This window comes from Mytilus edulis, chromosome 6 (assembly GCF_963676685.1).
Source record: "Mytilus edulis chromosome 6, xbMytEdul2.2, whole genome shotgun sequence".
Classification (NCBI taxonomy): Eukaryota; Metazoa; Mollusca; class Bivalvia; order Mytilida; family Mytilidae; genus Mytilus; species Mytilus edulis.
The window spans coordinates 33,579,415-33,599,768 of record NC_092349.1 but is presented as its reverse complement, the minus strand read 5'-3'; the positions used below and the strand labels follow the sequence as shown (position 1 = coordinate 33,599,768).

At 32.1% G+C, this 20,354-nt stretch overlaps 1 protein-coding gene across 1 annotated transcript; it reads right to left on the bottom strand.

Moving 5' to 3' along the window:
- Window positions 1-2,153: 2,153 nt before the first annotated feature.
- On the bottom strand, window positions 2,154-20,290 carry LOC139527551 (transcription elongation factor SPT4-like). Its single transcript, XM_071323061.1, has 4 exons — window positions 20,132-20,290; window positions 13,217-13,323; window positions 12,465-12,520; window positions 2,154-3,779 (listed from the first exon to the last, which is right to left on the bottom strand). Exons 1-4 carry the CDS (start codon window positions 20,210-20,212, stop codon window positions 3,658-3,660), a joined length of 366 nt encoding a protein of 121 aa, XP_071179162.1. The 5' UTR covers window positions 20,213-20,290; the 3' UTR covers window positions 2,154-3,657.
- Between the last annotated feature and the right edge of the window lie 64 nt (window positions 20,291-20,354).

Below are 20,354 nucleotides of genomic sequence, written 5' to 3'. Positions count from 1 at the left end.
ATAATAACGTCGTCATATGTAATATAGCGATAAACAGATTATCATTGGCTCAAGCAAGAAAATCAACCTCGTTGAAATGATGAACGATAAAACTGTAGATAACTACTTAAATTTGTCTTGTATCGTAAATTCTCACACTGGATTTTCTTAAAAACTATATATATATATGTTGTTAACACATACATTTCCACTTTAATGATGAAAAATAGTGATAAGGTCACCGACTTCGTTTTAAGGTATACATTCAAAGTGGTGTTCTATATGAAAAAAACCCTAACCATACACCAAAATAATTGTAACGTCATCAAGTTGCAGGCTGTCAAATCGACTTTTTTTTTTTACAGTTTTCAATTCCAACAACAGATTGATGTTTAGATAATAAAAGAAGTCGGAAACCATAATGCTTATTTCATATCATAAAAACGGAAATTTGTATAAGACTATAGATATAATTACCATATCTATGGCTATTTAATTTTTGATATGACTATTTAAAGATATCTCCCAAACAGTTTCAACATGTCTCTTCGAAATATGATATCAAGAAATGTGAACTTAATATGAGCAACAGGATGGTTCTGGTAATATTTGTGTTGCTTAATCTTTAGTGTCTTGTAGACCTTAAACCCTATTTTGTTTTTATATACATTAGACTGTTTTTTTCTCCATTAGAATGGTTTTACACTAGCAATTTTTGGGGCCCTTTATAACTTGCTGTTTATAGGTGTGAGCCAAGGCTCCGTGTTGAAGACCGTCCTTTGACCTATAATGGATTAGTCATTACTTTCACAAATTGTCAGTGGCAGATCCAGAACTTTTCATAAGGGGGCCCGCTCCAGTGCTTTCCTATATAGTCAACCAAATTTTTCCAATCCCAGCCCCCCGCTCCCGGATCCGCCTATGATTGTGACTTAGATGGAGAGTTGTCTCAAACCACATCTTCTTATATCTGTTTTGGCCTTTTGTTGCTTTTCGATCTTCGCCATGGTTTTATCGATTTCTCATCGACATATTCAATTTGATTGTCTCTTTGCTAATTTCCCTCTTTTTTTATATCAGTAGCACACTGGAGATCACTGATTGCACCTTGAAGTTCCTGTTTATCAGGTTAAACCTTAGGTCATTCAGGTTATTTGTAAAGAAGACATTTTACCAGTCAATTTAAAAATGTCATGATGTCACAACAGATGAACTATATTTGTTGTTGCTGTTTGAAATGATTATAAGGTGTACCTTACAATCATTTAAAACAGCAACAACAAATATAGTTAAACTGTTGCCTATAGTATCTGAAATAAGGTTTACAATACAGACATTTAGAATTTGCATGGATTCCATATACCAAATTGAGTTATTCTATTACTGTATATCAGAATCCATTGCGATATTTTTTTTATTGCAAATGTGACAGGGTTATATTCGCTATAACTTAAACTCACATTTTGATATTTGTTATATGAATGAAAAAAGTCAGGAGCCTGAAATTCAGTGGTTGTTGTTGGTTGCTGTTTATCATAAACTTTTTAATATAATTCAGGTTGTTAGTTTCCTCATTTGAATTGATTTAGTATTGGTCTTTTTGGGCCCTTTAATTATTTGCTGACAGTTTTGTTTTTTTCTCATTTTTGAAGGCAGTATAATGACATAAGTTGCTCACCTTCTATTTCCCAGGTTGAGTTATCTCATTAGCAATCAAACCACATCTTTTTATTTTCATATAATAATTAAATTAGGATGTCCTTTGATTTTGGTGACATTAGGTTGCTGTCTCATTCTTTTTTTTATATATTTATAAAATATAAGAATAAGCAAAGAATAATTTCCTGGTACAGTAGTACCTAGAATATAATGAAACTATAAATTCTGAAATTTTTAGTACATTTATTGCTGAAATTTTGGCAGGAAATGATTCTCTCTAGGCTTTTCATACTTTAACATTGGCACATTTTCTTTGAAAAAACTATAAAAAATAAAATGAATTTAATTAGCCTTTCAAAACTATATGATTTAAAATTATAAAAAGAAAAGTAAGGGTTAGTTGGCAAAATGTTTTTATAGCAAAACATGGATAAAACCAGAGAATTTCCAATATCTGTCAGAAGATCTACAGAAACCTACATGTCCTGAATGTGTGATAAAATATAACTAGGTGGTTTAAAGAAATGTTTATTGTCATATTTGTCTTCTCTTACACATATTACACAATTATTCACATGTGTGACTCACTCCCAACTCACATATTACACACATACCATGGCATCTTGCCAAGGCTTAAGCAAAATTGTATCATACATATCTTACTGCACTTAATTATATATTTCTTGCAAATGTAAAATAACCAAAACAATTCAACATACACATTATGATAACAAGGATGAAACAATGAATTCTAAGAAGTCAATACTAAAATAAGTAATTACCTTTCAATATTAAAGTAATGACTCAAGATGAAATCTTTTTCATATGTCATGTATGTGGAAATCTATGATTTGATACTAATTTTTCATAAGTCGTAATTAGTTATTTTTACATTTACATTTATTTAATTACAAAAGTATTGAAAAAAAAATCAATTTTAAGTGAAAAGGCTAGATCAATTGAATAAATCTGTGCATTTATACGAAACTTCTGTTTTAACAACTTCAAGCATTTACAAAGTTGTCTTAAACAAGAATGTGTCCTCAGTACACGAATGCCCCACTCGCACTATAATTTTCCATGTTCAGTGGACCGTGAAATTGGGGTCAAAACTTTAATTTGGAATTAAAATTAGAAAGATCATATTAAAGGGAACATGTGTACCAAGTTTGAAGTCGATTGGACTTCAACTTCATCAAAAACTACCTCGACCAAAAACTTTAACCTGAAGCGGGACAGACGGATGAACGAACGAACGGACGAACGAACGAACGAACGGACAAACGAACGAACGGACGCACAGACCAGAAAACATAATGCCCCTCTACTATCGTAGGTGGGGCATAAAAATGGATCATCTTTCTTCATATATATATATATAAAAAAAATGTATGCATTAGTACAATGTTTCTTAGCAACATAACACAAAACATTTCACAGTAAACTTGTCAACTGTATTCATTTTAAGAACTAAAGCAAAACAGGAATGATTATTCTACAAACATAAGATACTGACTTGATACCCTGCATCAGATCCATATATGAGACCAATGGTTTAAGGATCTCAAGATAATCAAGGGACATTCAAGAAAAGCTGAAATGAAGATCATCTGAGATTCTTACTTTAAAAAAAAAATACAAATAGGTCATAATGCATCATTTAAGTCATTATTATAATAGAAATTACTGCTGCTTGGTGAATTTTCATCCTAAAAAAATGAATTCCACATGAAAACACAGCCCAGGATCAATATCTCCTTTAACATCAGTTGCCATGCATGGAACGTAATAAAACATTTTAATTGCACTTGCAGTTTCATACATGTATTTGGAACCTTAATGCAAAACTTATGTTAATATCAATGCGAATGGATATCTGAACAGTTTTCAACAACATTTTTCATAAATAGACCAGGCAACACAGCCCTTAGTTCTTGAAAGCATTTATGTTGCTGGTTGAAATCTGAAGTCCAATGAAATATTCTTCTTCTTCCTGGTACTATATAACCTCTGATTACATCATGATTTCTGACTCGTATCTCTTGATCTGTATATGACCCCTTTCTGTTTGATACTACGAACAACTCCAGGTGGTAATCGTCCTGTTACTGATATGGCATAACATCCTTTTACAAAACCTCCTACAAAAAAAACATGTGTTTATACATTGTATCTTGAGAAAAAACTATTATATTACTGTAAATAATAAATTTAAGACAAATTGAACTAGAGGCTCTAAAGAGCCTGTGTCGCTCACCTTGGTCTATGTGCATATTAAACAATGGACACAAATGGATTCATGACAAAATTGTATTTTGGTGATGGTGATGTGTTTGAAGTTCTTACTTTACTGAACGATTTTGCTTCTTACAATTATATCTATAATGAACTTTGCCCATTAGTAACAGAGGACTATATTTGGTAAAAAGTTACATAAATTTACCAAATTAATGAAAATTGTTAAAAATTGACTATAAAGGGCAATAACTCCTTAAGGGGTCAATTGACCATTTAGGTCATGTTGACTTATTTGTAGATCTTACTTTGCTGAACATTATTGCTGTTTACAGTTTATCGCTATCTATAATAGTATTCAAGATAACCAAAAACGGCAAAATTTCTTTAAAAATTATCAATTGGAGGGCAGCAACCCAACAACCAGTTGTCCAATTCATCTGAAAAATTCAGGGCAGATAGATATTGACTTGATTAACAATTTAACTTCTTGTCAGATTTGCTCTAGATGCTTTGGTTTCATAGTTATAAGCCAAAAACTGCATTTTACCCCTATGTTCTATTTTTAGCCGTGGCGGCCATCTTGGTTGAATGGCCAGGTCATCGGACACATTTTTCAAACTAGATACCCCAAAGATGATTGTGGCCTAGTAGTTTCAGTGGAGATTTTGTAAAAGATTACTTAGATTTATGAAAAATGGTTAAAGATTGACTATAAAGGGCAATAACTCCTAAAGGGGTCAACTGACCATTTTGGTCATGTTGACTTATTTGTAGATCTTACTTTGCTGAACATTATTGCTGTTTACAATTTATCTCTATCTATAATAATATTCAAGATAATAACCAAAAACAGCAAAATTTCCTCAAAATTACCAATTCAGGGGCAGCAACCCAACAACCGATTGACCGATTCATCTGAAAATTTCAGGGCAGATAGATCTTGACCTGATAAACATTTTTATCCCATGTCAGATTCCTAAAAAGGCTTTGGTTTTTGAGTTATAAGCCAAAAACTGCATTTTACCCCTATGTTCTATTTTTAGCGGTGGCGGCCATCTTGGTTGGTTGACCAGGTCACGCAACACATTTTTTAAACTAGATAACCCAAAGATGATTGTGGCCAAGTTTGGATTAATTTGGCCCAGTAGTTTCAGAGGAGAAGATTTTTGTAAAAGATAACTTTAATTTACGAAAAATGGTTAAAAATTGACTATAAAGGGCAATAACTCTTAAAGGGGTCAACTGACCATTTTGGTCATGTTGACTTATTTGTAGATCTTACTTTGCTGAACATTATTGCTGTTTACAGTTTATCTCTATCTATAATAATATTCAAGATAGTAACCAAAAACAGCAAAATTTCCTCAAAATTACCAATTCAGGGGCAGCAACCCAACAACCGATTGACCGATTCATCTGAAAATTTCAGGGCAGATAGATCTTGACCTGATTAACATTTTTACCCCATGTCAGATTTGCTCTAAATGCTTTGGTTTCTGAGTTATAAGCCAAAAACTGCATTTTACCCCTATGTTCTATTTTTAGCCGTGGCGGCCATCTTGGTTGGTTGACCGGGTCACGCCACACATTTTTTAAACTAGATACCCCAATGATGATTTTGGTCAAGTGTGGTTAGATTCGGCCCAGTAGTTTCAGAGGAGAAGATTTTTGTCAAAGATTACTTTAATTAACGAAAAATGGTTAAAAATTGACTATAAAGGGCAATAACTCCTAAACGGGTCAACTGACCATTTTGGTCATGTTGACTTATTTGTAGATCTTACTTTGCTGAACATTATTGCTGTTTACAGTTTATCTCTATCTATAATAATATTCAAGATAATAACCAAAAACAACAAAATTTCCTCAAAATTACCAATTCAGGGGCAGCAACCCAACAACCGATTGACCGATTCATCTGAAAATTTCAGGGCAGATAGATCTTGACCTGATAAACATTTTTACCACATGTCAGATTTGCTCTAAATGCTTTGGTTTCTGAGTTATAAGCCAAAAACTGCATTTTACCCCTATGTTCTATTTTTAGCCGTGGCGGCCATCTTGGTTGGTTGACCGGGTCACGCCACACATTTTTTAAACTAGATACCCCAATGATGATTTTGGTCAAGTTTGGTTAGATTTGGCCCAGTAGTTTCAGAGGAGAAGATTTTTGTAAAAGTTAACGACGACGGACGACGGACGCCGGACGCAAAGTGATGGGAATAGCTCACTTGGCCCTTCGGGCCAGGTGAGCTAAAAATTTGATCATTTCTATTAAATGAGTGCATTAGTATTTTCATAATTTAAATGATAGTTGGAATAAATAAATTTGTTTCAATTAATTTCACAGTACTTAAAGTTTGCTAGCAACTGCCCAAGGCATAATTCCAGTTTCAAATATTTCAGCATATTCAAGAGGACAACAATTTGGAGAGTGAATTGTGTGTGATTCTGTATTTTTTTTTTATCTTTAATGGCAAATTAGTGCCAGATAGTGCAGATATGCTGACATGCAACAAATCATAACCTATCCTCCAAAGAGATCTGTCACTTTTCTTACTCGAATTCTGAATGCCTACATTATCTATTAATCCTGAAAAGCTTGAAGAATTTTCTTTATAATGTGGGGGTCTTTCAACCCCCTTTCACACTCAGATGGAGGTTCTGGGACCACATTATATACCATGGAGTAAATGTATACCCTCTTTCATGTCTTTGAAGATCAGTTAATTTCATATGGTTTGTGGTTGTACTGTATAAATCATTTCTACAGATATTCCTCACAAAACATTAGTATAACAGTTCAATTTTCGCGAAAGCCATCCCAAACTCCAAACACCGAGTTTTTTGCTGGTGTGACACCAGGAAACTCCGACATCACTCCCTAAATTGTCGGAGAAATTTGGGAGTATTCCCTCCGACTTCCGCGTAAATCCGTTACCTTTTGTTTATTGTATAAGCGACATCTCTCCCAGTCTGGAGTGACGCGGTGTCACACCAGGTAATTAATTGCCCTAATCCTTCTGATCTATGCCGGCACTCGACAGTCAAGGTATGCGAGATTTCTAATGTAATTTAACAATTGTATTTCCTGTCTATTGATTATCAGGTTATATCTGATTGCTTGATACAAATGAAAGATTAAAATAAAAGTCAAAACGTTGTTGTTAATTCTTTCAATTACACTGTACATTTAAATCAGGTTTAATAAAAACTATATTTGATTTTGACTTCCGTTTTTTATCAGTAAATAAATATTTAATTTACTAAAAGAGATATAATTGTGTAACAATAAACTGAGACTAACGTTGAATAAATTAGGACAGTTTAAAGAAAAATTACACGTCTCAAAGTTTTTTATACAAGTAAAAAAGAAAATATTATTCACTATCTGTTATGCTAATAAGTTTCCATTTCCATTTTACGATTACAAAATAAAAGTTTTAAAAAGCAAAAGATTGTTGTTAATGCTTTCAATTGCAGTAAAGTTTTATAAAAAAAAAAACCTATACTTGATTTTGATCTCTTGTTCTTTTTATCGGTAATTTATATAACTTGCGAAAATAGACGGAAATTAACGCTAAAGTTATAAAATGTGAGAAAGAAAGAAAATTACGTGTCTTTAAACTTGTATATGCAAGAAAAAAAGAAAATACTATTCACAATTCGCTATGCTTAATAAGTCTACGGCATTTTCTCTTCACGATTTGTTAGCATTACTTTAGGATAAATAATACATTTCGGCAACAACAGGAATACTTCTATAGCTGCATCAACTCGTCGTTGCATAATATCAGAGACATATATACACATATATGTCTCTGATAATATTCATTTACGCACAATGAATGTAAACTTTTGTGTTGTATTTAGAACAGTAATCTTAAAATATTTCTAAACCAATAAATTGCCGTGGGAAGACGATACGCGACTCAGTGACCAACAGTGCGTGGTTGAACTTGAACTTGACTTCAATCACAATATTGAATGCTAAAAATAGTGACATCAATTTTGTCCACGAGATTTTTATTTGGCGGGAAATAGTATCATGTAACAGTTAACTCAGGTGACCTTTCTGGATAACCGTGGGAAAATTCATTCAAGGTTTAAACTTGCTTTGTAATGATTGACATAAATTTGTGTGCGTTAAGATTGAGGCTCTAGAAGATCCTTTTACAATTGATTTTAAAACCGGATTCTAAATTATATTCCTTTTCTGAATAAACCAACATCAGCCTTTTATTTTTACGTTTCTCAGTCAACAGAGGACATAAAACCGGACATTATTTATACGTCTATAGTCAACACTATATATTAATGGTATATGAAAACAGGATGCATGTTCATGATGGGCGTTGGTAGTGACCTCTGTTTTAACGAGCAGTAAAATACGGATTGCGTCAATCCAATTTTATTTTAAATAATTAAAGATCAATAACAGATTAAAAACACATGATTTCTTTTCTCCATATAATTAAATAAGGTTGTGATTATTGTGTTGTGTCTTCTCAGTATTTATGAATATAGGGCTGCCACATTGCATACAAAACTATTTGTCACTCTACAGTTTCTTTTTAAAATTCAAATATTTCAAGTCCGAAATTTTATTCTACCGAGGTAGTGAAACATAATATTTTAAATTTCGAAATAAATTGAAAGTAACAGAGTTCACTTGTTGATCCGATAAATTAACTCTTGGGTTTAATTTAGATTGGACAAATTACCGTAAAAACATCATTTTGTTTTAAGCCAGTTGATATTAATTTTATAATATTGAACTATTAATGAACCGAATATTGCTCACTGAGTAGGTCATTAAAGGTTCTAATTGTGGTAAAATCGTCTTTGTTGAAAAAAACAAAAATTATGACCTGTTCGGACTATAATGAAAATACAAAATAAGTGTTTTATTCGTATTTTTATACGTCTGTACGCTGTATGTCATATGACAATGACATGGCATATACATACAAGAATAATAATCTTATTTTAAATAGAAATGTAACACTTTTATCTGACAATGAAAGGACATTTAAATAACTTATTTTAAAGCACACAGGTGCAATCAAGATCGATTAAAAGTACAAAGGTAATAAATCTGGCTAATCCGATGATGTTGTCACACGTCATTAATTTTCAGAACATCCGATGGGCAATAAACCAATTAACAGCCACGCGGTGTTGGGAGAGAATCTTTGGAGGAAATTGGGAGTATAATCCGTGATTCGCGGTGTCACACCGCTACACTCGGAAATCGGTGATTAGAGTTCGCGATTACATACAGTACAGGTAGGGACTTATTTTTATGGATGCCTTAATCCGTCTAGATGTCAGACTGGTCGGACAGTTGTCCCAGTGTAATAAACACCTGCTGTGCAATATCCAAGTGGAAGGTCGTAAATCAATCTGTACCAGCTTGATTAGAATTAAATTTTACCTGTACAGATATATTAGTATTTATGGAGGATAGATAAATGTAAAATATTGTTTTGATATTCAAAGAGAAAGAATTAAAATTAAATATAAGAAATAAAATTAAAATTAAATATAAGAATAAATATTAAAATTAAATATAATTTAATTTTTTTTATAATTTGAAAATGAAATAAAGACGATTTTTAACAATATATTGTGTTGCCAATTATTTCAATAGTTTTGTGCCAATAAACTATTTTGTATTTGTATTTGTAAACCGTAAATATTTCATCTAATTCAAAATAATAAGCCTAATAACAACCAAGACTGTTTTCAATAGAAGTTTAAATAAAATTGTTGAGACTTCAATCCCGTAAATTATACCAGTTTTCGTTGATGGTTATATTATTTCCCTCTTTTAACGTCCTGTTCCTTTATATGTTATTATAAGAAACTCAATTTTAAGTATAAGGCCAACATATCGTGTTTATGAAATATGTATAGGCATTGTGAATTAAGTTATTTTCCTTTTGATACAACTTTCCCCGTCGGAGCCTCTACATCTATTCACACCTGTCAATCATTTCTTGCAAGTGAAACATTTTGGTCAGACAGATCACTCGTGCTTTCTATTTTGACATATTTCCCGTTAATCTCTTTGAAAGTAAAACAATTGGTTTCCTTTAATACAATATTTATAACGCCGAGATCATATTTCAATTCCTATTTTTTTATTTTATTTAAAATTGTTGACACTCAGATATAAATATGCCTTTCTATTTTCATGTCGGAAATATTTTATGAAAATCGCCGGTGTTATAAATATATTTTACAAATTGTATCAAATCGATACACGAAAATCAAAGTTTAACCTTATATAGTTTATTGACTAAATGCACATTTATACCCCAATGGGATTGAAGGTTAGTCGTACTAGTCATGATCAGCTGTCTTTACTTTTTCGTCGTACTTCTAGTCATTCTAAAGCTCGCGCAGTCAGTATGATTTTTTAAATCGATGTTGTATTATTTCCGAAGTTTAAAGGAAGTCTCCTAATAGATTATTTAAATGGGAATCCGGGAAATGACTGATAAAAATAAAACAAAAAATAGTGTTTTGATTATACATGTATGTAAATCGATTAAATTTCTATTCTGGTAAATTGATCAAGAGCCTCAAAACTAAAACACAATACTGTCAATCATTCCACATCAAATTTAATCATGAATGAATTTTCCCACGGTCGGTCAGTAAGGTCACCTGTGTTTACTGTTACGACATTTCCCGCCATATAAAAATAGAATGTAGGACAGAAAGTCACAGGACAAAAAGTCACAGACAAAAAGTCACGGACAAAAAGTCACAGGACAAAAAGTCACAATTAATTTTTTCTGATTATTTTCTTTGAAGAAAAACCGCTTATTTCTACAAAAATATTTTTGTATTTTTCTTGAACTACTGTATATAAACCAACTTTGTAAACAAAATTTATCAAAAAAATATCAAAGATGATCAAATAATAGTAAAAAAAACAAAATGTCAAAGTGGCTTGGCACTTAAATGGCTTCATAGTGCCAAGAAATATGTCTTTTGCATGATTAAATTAAATAAATCTTAATTTTTTAAGTATAATGACACATTTCCTAAACTTTAATATCAAAATATGTATTAAAAAGTAAATATTTCAAGATATTTCTCTTACATATTCAAATAATTGTCAACAAATTATTTGTGACTTTTTGTCCTGTGACTTTTTGTCCTACCAAATTTGTGACTTTATGTCCTGTGACTTTCTGTCCGTTTACCTAAAAATCTCGTGCAGTGGACAAAATCGATCTTTAATATCTTTTATTAGCATTCAATATTATTGCGAGTGGAGTCAAGTTAAAGTTCAACCACGTGCACACGCTGTTGATCACTGATATGTGTATCATGGAATTGTCTTTCCACAGCAATTTTTTCTTTTAGATTGCTATAAAAAATATAACATACAAGTTTCCTTTTTTACATGGATTGTGCGTAAATTAATATTATGCAATTAAGTTCGGGATCTGGGAATTCTTTTTTCGCGATGTCGGGATTTAAATTTATTTAAATTCGGGACCTTGGGACTTCGTGTTTTTAAGCCCGGGATTTCGAGATCCGGACCCATTTTACCCCCTACCCCCAAATGCAGATCAATTATATTAATTTAGCATAATGAACAAACACAGAAATCTTAAAATAAACTTATGCCCGGGAAGAATCAATATTTTCTTCTAGTGTTATTATTTGCGTTCTATTTTAGTCATACATCACCAACTTTCGGACAATATTTGTTTACAGTAAAAAGTAAAAACTACAAAGAATCATCAAGCTACTAATAATATACAAGTGTTGCTCACTGTAATTATTTTTATCTCGGAACTGACACAACAGACTGAATATTAAATACAAATTATAGAAATATTTTGCATGTGACCGCGTCAAACTAAAACGTATGCAGCAGCACTTGAGACAGCATTCCGCTAATCAATGGATTTACGTGGAAAATAAATCAGTAAAATAAAAATAACCGTAAGCTTCAAGAAATAAAATACATGTAAAAATATATATGTTTAAAAAATTTGTGCAAACAAATAAGAAAAAAATACAAAAAAATAAATTAAACGAAAAGGAACATAAAATAAAAATAATTTTTAGGAACAAAGAAAATAAATATTAACAGTTGAAATATCAAAACCATAATTAACAAAAATAGGCTATTTTTATTAAACAAAGTTTTCTCCAGTACTTCACCTGTAAAAATATTTTATGTCAAATACGATGTAGAACTAATATAATCAATAAAGTGACTGAGAGGTTAAAATTACAGGTAATCTGATTCTGAAATCAGTGAACCGTAATTCTTGCAACACGGATTAAGATGAAAGGACCATTCACACCTGGATCTGTTGTTTAATGAACAGACTACCTACCATAAAAATGTCGGATTATTCATATCCGACTAGACGGATTAAGGCATCCATAAAAATAAGTCCCTACCCGTACTGTACTCTCTGGGCGTACTGTATATACATGATATGGCCTTGCAAAGTTTTAGTCTTCAGATGAAGATAATTCCAGAAACATGTATCGTTCACGTTGAGTTGAGTATAATTATGTGTCTCTTTCAATTGAAATATGTGACATACCTGCTCGCTGCCACTTAGCCACCCAGCTGTCTTTTGGATCCATGAGAGCTACAAACCTATTAATCATAAAATAGACATTATTTGTTATATGATTCAAATAAATCTTAAGTTCTTAACAAAGAACAATTGCTAATTAAAGGATTGAATTTCATAATTCAAAATTTCTAAACTGAAGTTATTGTTTGTGAGACTTATAAAAAATCTTCTACATTTATTTCAATGTCAAATTTATCTGACTATAAACATAGTCTTAGAATGAATTTTAATGCAAAATATCTGCAATCGCTATTGCATTCATTTGGTTCCATCATAGACCTGTTTCAAAATTTTCTTCTAAATTTAAGATTTTCACCATGAGACTAGAAACATATCAATTGTCAACAAATGAACAGCTACGGTCACATAGTGGATAGACAATTCTGTCACCTCAAACATGTCAAAACTAGCTTCACATTTCATAAAAAAAAAAATTGAAAACAAAAGTTTTACACATTTAAATCATGTAATTTGTATGTTCAATTCTTATAAGGTCAAAGGCTAAATACTTTTAGATGCAAACAAATCCTATAGACTTGTTATTACTAGAAAGGGGTTTTTACAACCACAAGTAAATATAGCAAAAATACATGAAATAATTCAATAATTTCATTTTTTTATAGCATGTAAAGGTCTATGATCATAATGATAAAAAAAAATCCTTTTTAAAAACTGCCTTGAACACCATGAACACTGTGATACATTTATATGCCTACCCATCAAAATTGGAACTGGTACAGTCATATACTGCTGTCCTGTTGTTCTTCAGATGAAGATATTCTTCACAGTTATCACATCCATGTAACTCAAACTGGTCAATTGTCTGAAATTATAAAAATACATAGGTCAGTATTACTGTACATTTCAAATATACATGATATAAGTAGACAGGTAACTAATATCTCACTCATTATATAATAACATGTAAATGTCTCCAGAATATTGAATTTTTTTTGGTAGTTTTATTTTCAATTGAAAAATGAACAAATTGAGACCTGATTAGTATGGATCTAATGCCGTTAGTTGGCGTCAGAAGCAACAAAACAGTGCAATTATTTTGGAAGGACAAATAACCACTTTTTGATATGGAAATAGCTCTGAAGTCCCACAGCCCAAGCTTATCTGGCAAATCAGCTGTTGGACGTCAGAGTAATCTCTGACTTTTATTGATAATAATCTCATCATACATGTCATAGATACCCGGATTAAAATTTTATAATTACGCCAGACGCACATTTCGTCTACAAAAGACTCATCAGTGACGCTTGATTAAAGATGCTTTGTAGATGAATAACATGTAGCAACCCACAAAATTGCATATTGTATTTGGTATCAGGTCCGTAAGAAGAACACTAACCAATACATAATTTAAGATTTATTCAACACCTGAAAAAAGGTTGTCTGAATCTCACTTTACTACAAACAAGAAGCTGTCACGACAGCAAACCGGATTTATTAACATTTATTTGTGTCCTGGCAATATCACAAGAACCATAACTGATGAACGGTGAAAGTAAAATTAAAATTTGAAAGAGCTTAGGTTGAATGGTTCATGAGTAAATGCAACAATGGAAACACCATTTTTTGATCTTTCAAGAACCATAACTCCTGAACAGTAAAAGTAAAAATTGTCATTCTTGAACTTGACCTCCATTTTGTCATCAGTAACAACATATTAGAATTTGGGAAGCTTTGATTGAACAGTTCATGCGTAAATGCACGGACATGACTGGAAACACCATTTTTCAATCTTTCAAGAACCATAACTCCTGATTGGTAAAATTCAAAATCTTCATTCTTCAACTTGACCTCCATTTTTTCATCAGTAACAACATATTAAAATTTGGGAAGCTTTGGTTGAACAGTTCATGCGTAAATGCAGGAACACGACTGGAAACGCCATTTTCAATCTTTCAAGAACCATAACTCCTGAACGGTAAAAGTCAAAATCGTCATTGTTGAACTTGACCTTCATTTTGTTGTCAGTAACAACATATTAAAATTTTAAAAGCTTTGGATGAACGGTAATGAGTAAATGCACGGACAACATTTGTTCATGTTGTTTGTCGCCCGCCCGTCTGCCTGACTGCCCGCCATACATCCCCAAATCAATAACCGACATTTTTGTCACAAAAATCCGGTTAAAAATGATATTTTTTTTATTAGCAATTAATAGACTAACCAAAAAACACACAAAAAAACATTGTAAAAATCGCACTTTGCTTTGAAACCATGAAGAAAAAAAAATTAATAACAATACACTTACCAACACTTGTTTATATACTCATGATACTCTTGAAACTTTGCACAGAATCTAAATGCATACATGTAGCCTTGATTACTAATTTTTGAATTATATTTAATACATTTTTCATTAACCATGGGCATGGTTAATCAATGAGACAAGGCTTTTAATGAATTAACTTAGCTGTAATAACAAGGCTTAGTTATTAAAGGCATGTAACTAATAATATGAGACACTTGGGAATTACTGTGAAGCTTGTGCAGAACCTCATTACATGCTCTGATCATTATTCCTTACAATAAATTAAAAGACATTGCAATTAAGCATGATTTATGTCTCAGCAAATGCCTTGGAGTGATGTAGTTCATGTAGTTCTTACAACAATATTTTTTCTCTAATAACATAGGTGTATTATGCATGATTGGCATACTATGAACTGTTATATCTTTCTATAGTTACACAATTGATGTAAGTATACATAATGATAAAAGTAGTATCAGTTTATTCTCATCACCAAATACATAGGTACAGAGAACTTGTATATACATGTACATTTTATTAAAACTAATGATGTATATTGTCCCTTTGAAACATATACAGTACAATTTTCGCGAAAGCCATCCCAAACTCCATACACCGAGTTTTTCCCTGGTGTGACACCAGGAAACTCCGACATCACTCCCTAAATTCTCGGAGAAATTTGGGAGTATTCCCTCCGACTTCCGCGTAAATCCGTTACCTTTTGTTTATTGTATTAGCGACATCTCTCCCAGTCTGGAGTGACGCGGTGTCACACCAGGTAATTAATTGCCCTAATCCTTCTGATCTATGCCGGCACGCGACAGTCAAGGTATGCGAGATTTCTAATGTAATTAAACATTTGTATTTCCTGTCTATTGATTATCAGTTTATATCTGATTGCTTGAAACAAATGAAAGATTAAAATCAAAATCAAAACGTTGTTGTTAATTCTTTTAATTACTCTGTACATTTAAATCAATTTTTAAAAACAACTATATTTGATTTTGACTTCCGTTTTTTATCATTTAATTTACTAAAAGAGATAATATTGTGTAACAATAAACGGAGACTAACGCTGAATAAATTAGGGTAATTTAAAGAAAAGTGACACGTCTCAAAGTTTTTTATACAAATAAAAAAAAATATTATTCACTATCTGTTATGCTAATAAGTCTACGCCATTTCCATTTTACGATTACAAAATAAAAGTTTTAAAAAGCAAAAGGTTGTTGTTAATGCTTTCAATTGCATTAAAGTTTTATAAAAAAAAAATCTAGACTTGATTATGACCTCGGGTTTTTTTTTATCGGTAATTTATATAACTTACGAAAAGAGACATACTTGCGTGAAAATAAACGGAAATTAACGCTGAAGGTATAAAATGCGAGAAAGAAAGAAAATTACGTGTCTTAAAACTTGTATATGCAAGAAAAAAAAGAAAATACTTTTCACCATTCCTTATGCTTAATAAGTCTACGGCATTTTCTCTTCACGATTTGTTATATTTAGCATTACTTTAGGATAAATAATACATTTCGGCTACAACAGGAATACTTCTATAGCTGCATCATCGTCGTTGCATAATATTCATTTACGCACAATGAATGTAAACTTTTGTGTTGTATTTAGAACAGTGATCTTTAAATATTTTTAAAGCAATTAATTGCCGTGGGAAGACGGTACGCATCTCAGTGATCAACAGTGCGTAGTTGAACTTGAACTTGACTTTGCTCACAATATTGAATGCTAAAAATAGTGACATCAATTTTGTCCACGAGATTTTTATTTGGCGGGAAATAGTATCATGTAACAGTAAACTCAGGTGACCTTTCTGGATAACCGTGGGAAAATTCATTCAAGGTTTAAACTTGCTTTGTAATGATTGACATAAATTTGTGTGCGTTAAGATTGAGGCTCAATAAGGAACTTTTACAATTGATTAACCGGATTCTAAATTGTATTCCTTTTCTGAATGAACCAACATCAGCCTTTTATTTTTACGTTTCTCAGTCAACAGAGGACATAAAACCGGACATTATTTATACGTCCATAGTCAACACTATATATTAATGGTAGATGAAAACAGGATGCATGTCGTTCAGATCCTGATGGGCGTTGGTAGAGATCCTCAGTCTGTGAAAATTTGTCGATCGTAAAAATCCGATCCATATTTTTTTTTTTACATATTTCTTTCTTGTGGAACACAATATAATTTCATTTAAATATATATTCTATTTTATAATTGTTGAAATACTTCTTTTTATATTTCGCCGAGGACTTTTAACGAGCAGTAAAATACGGATTGCGCCAATCCAATTTTATTTTAAATAATTAAAGATCAATAACAGATCATAACGGATAAAAAACACATGATTTTTTTTCTCCATATAATAAATATTTAAAGGTTGTGATTATTGTGTTGTGTCTGGGCGGCGAATTCATGTATCTCAGTATTTATGAATATAGAGCTGCCACATTGCATACAAAACTATTTGTCACTTTACAGTTTCTTTTTAAAATTCAAATATTTCAAGTCGGTAATCACCCGAGGTAGTGAAAAACAATATTTTACATTTCAAAATAAATTGAAAGCAACAAGAGTTCACTTGTTGATCCGATAAATTAACTCTTGGGTTTAATTTAGATTGGACATATTACCGTTAAAAACATCATTTTGTTTTAAGCCAGTTGATATTAATTATATAATATTGAACTATTAATGAACCGAATATTGCTCACTGAGTAGGTCATAAAAGGTTCTAATTGTGGTAAAATCGTCTTTGTTGAAAAAACAAAAATTGTGACCTGATCGGACTATAATGAAAATACAAAATAAGTGTTTTATTCATATTTTTATACGTTTGTACGTTGTATGTCATATGACAATGACATGGGAAAAACATACAAGAATAATTATCTTATTTTAAATAAAAATGTCACACTTTTATCTGACAATGAAAGGACATTTCAATAACGTATTTTAAAGCACAGAGGTGCAATCAAGATCGATTAAATGTACAAAGGTAATAAATCTGGCTAATCCGATGATGTTGTCACGCGTCATTAATTTTCAGTACATCCGATGGGCAATAAACCAATAAACAGCCACGCGGTGTTGGGAGAGAATCTTTGGAGGAAATTGGGAGTATAATCCGTGATTCGCGGTGTCACACCGCTACACTCGGAAATCGGTGATTAGAGTTCGCGATTACATACTCTCTGGGCGTACTGTATGTAGCATATATTAAAGTCATATTTTGTCTTGCATTAAAGGGAGACAAATCCTAAAACTTACAAATTTAGACCTCTATGAGAGAAAAGCAGATTCAGACTTATTTCTGTCTGAGCTCTGACTGATTATAGTGGTAATTATGGTACATGTAATGACAAAAGGAAACTGGGATGACGTAGGGTCAATCATGTATATGTTATTGTTATCTTTAATACAATTGGACCAGAAAAAGATTGGATAAAAAAAGTTTAACATGTAGGATGTAATATCAATGTGATTAATAATCATGTTTTGGTTAGTGTATTACTATAATTGTTTGTCATTGTTTTAAAATAAAGATATTCTGACAACTTTTTTCTTGTGTTGAAAAAATCTTAAATTAATCAAGTTTTGATTAGTGTATGGCTATATTTTTCTCTCTATTGATTCAAAATAAAATAAGATAAAGGGGCAAAGTTGTTTAGAACAATCAACTTTAGTATGTTTTATCTAAAATCTTCAATGTCTAAGCTAAACATATACAGTATTAACACAAAAGCAAGTTAACACAACGATCATGATTTTATAAAAGTTCAACTGGATTTTGATCTAAAATTGGTTGTGAGCGTGTAGGGGTGAACCTGCCAGGTGCGAAAGTGATGGGTGCAAAAGTGTATTGGGCCCGAACAGACCTGATACCAACTAAGATCAGGACTCAGCTAGTCCAAATAATTATGACGTCTAAAGGCTATTACAGTTTTTTCTGGGAGGATGCTTTTTTATGACCTTGACGGAAGGCGTCAGCAAAAATTTAAAATAACCTTTCAAGATGTCATAATTATAAGGGGGGAGGGGGGGGGGGGGGGAGAAGGGATCCTGATCCCTAAATTCTGGGCTTAAAAACATGAAAACCAACGTCCCTAATCTAAAAAAAATCATCACCTCAAATCCAGACATCCCCAAATTCGATAAATGAAATCCTGGATCCCAAAATCCCAAGCTTAAAAGCACATGATCCTGACATACCGGAAAAGGTTCTGCCCCCCTCCCCCTTATTAATTTTATGCTTCACTACAGTAAAGAGTTTTTTTTATCATTGTTTATCAACAAAAATGATGTCGTAAATGTAACTGTCTAATGTAAAATTGTCATTTAACCCATTACATTCTATGTTTGTATCTGGTGAAGGCTTTTTATTGTAGAATACATTAGGTCTTCAGTTACCGTCGAGTTTGGGGGGTGGGTCTTTTCACCACCGAACACCTGAAAAACCACCAACCACTAAGAAAAACTTTGATATTATGCAATAAAACTATAAAACAAATTAAATTACATATAATTTAATCAATTTTTCGATTTTTATGGGCATCATTTTTATGTTTAAATCGAAAATCAATATAAGAAAAAACGTCTCCGCATTCATCACTTTCATAATTAGTAATCAGTTCATTTAGTATCCTGGATCTCTGTTCATTGGTTAGATTTCGATATTTTTCTCTTTTATTATTATTGATACAACTATTTTATAGAAGAGTTAGAAGAAGTAAAAATGGAAAAAAAGTATATTTGAGGTGTCCATGTGGGTCAGCGGAGTTCAAAAAGTGGGGTATTATAAGACTCTTCCTTTCGGTTTTCTATAGATACATCCTACATGTTTATTTGGACTTTAAATCTTCTGATTTGTTGAATTAATAACTTGAATATTATATTTAATTCACATTGATAACGATAAAAGACAAAATAATAAACTTTTGTGTTGTTCGGTGGTGTTTGGCGGTGTGCGGTGGTGAAAAGACCTGCCGAGTTTGGGGTATATGTGTCATTGTGGGGGGGTCTCATTGGGGGGTTCCGATCCCGGATCCCGCTTACTGTTTTGTCAGATTCCCGTATCCTGCTTACACTATGTACGTAAGCAATTCTCATTTTTTTGTCATTTCCCGGGTCCCGCTAGACCTCATTTCCTGCTTTCACGACACAATAATTTGACTTTCCCGTGTCACGCTTACCAAAAATCTGCAATCCCGCGTCACGCTTAGACCCCAATGAGACCCACATTGTGTGGTTTATAAATTTCAGTACTATACACTGCAAAAGTAGTCTATGACTTCCATAGTAAATGGAGACACTGAATTCTGGTATATAACGAAAATGAACCTTGACTAGGGAACACAATAAACAGGCTCTTAAATTTCTTTGATCTTTAGGAACAGTCTCAAGGGATGCTGGCTGAGCCATTATTATGTTTAATGCTCTGCAGGCCACAGGTGTGTTTTAGCACTTTTATCAACTTCCGGTTTAGCGTAGGAAATATAGTACATGAAAATCGTAGTCACGAAGTTTTATTTAACATTTATATCGTTCATGAATTAATATAGTT

Coding starts and splice junctions, on each gene's coding strand:
- LOC139527551 (XM_071323061.1), bottom strand. CDS start 20,212: ATGGCTCAGCCAGCATCCCTTGAGACTGTTCCTAAAGATCAAAGAAAT. Junction 12,521..13,216: donor ACCAGTTCCAATTTTGATGG/GTAGGCATATAA, acceptor TATGATTAATAG/GTTTGTAGCTCTCATGGATC. Junction 3,780..12,464: donor GGCTAAGTGGCAGCGAGCAG/GTATGTCACATA, acceptor TTTTTTTTGTAG/GAGGTTTTGTAAAAGGATGT.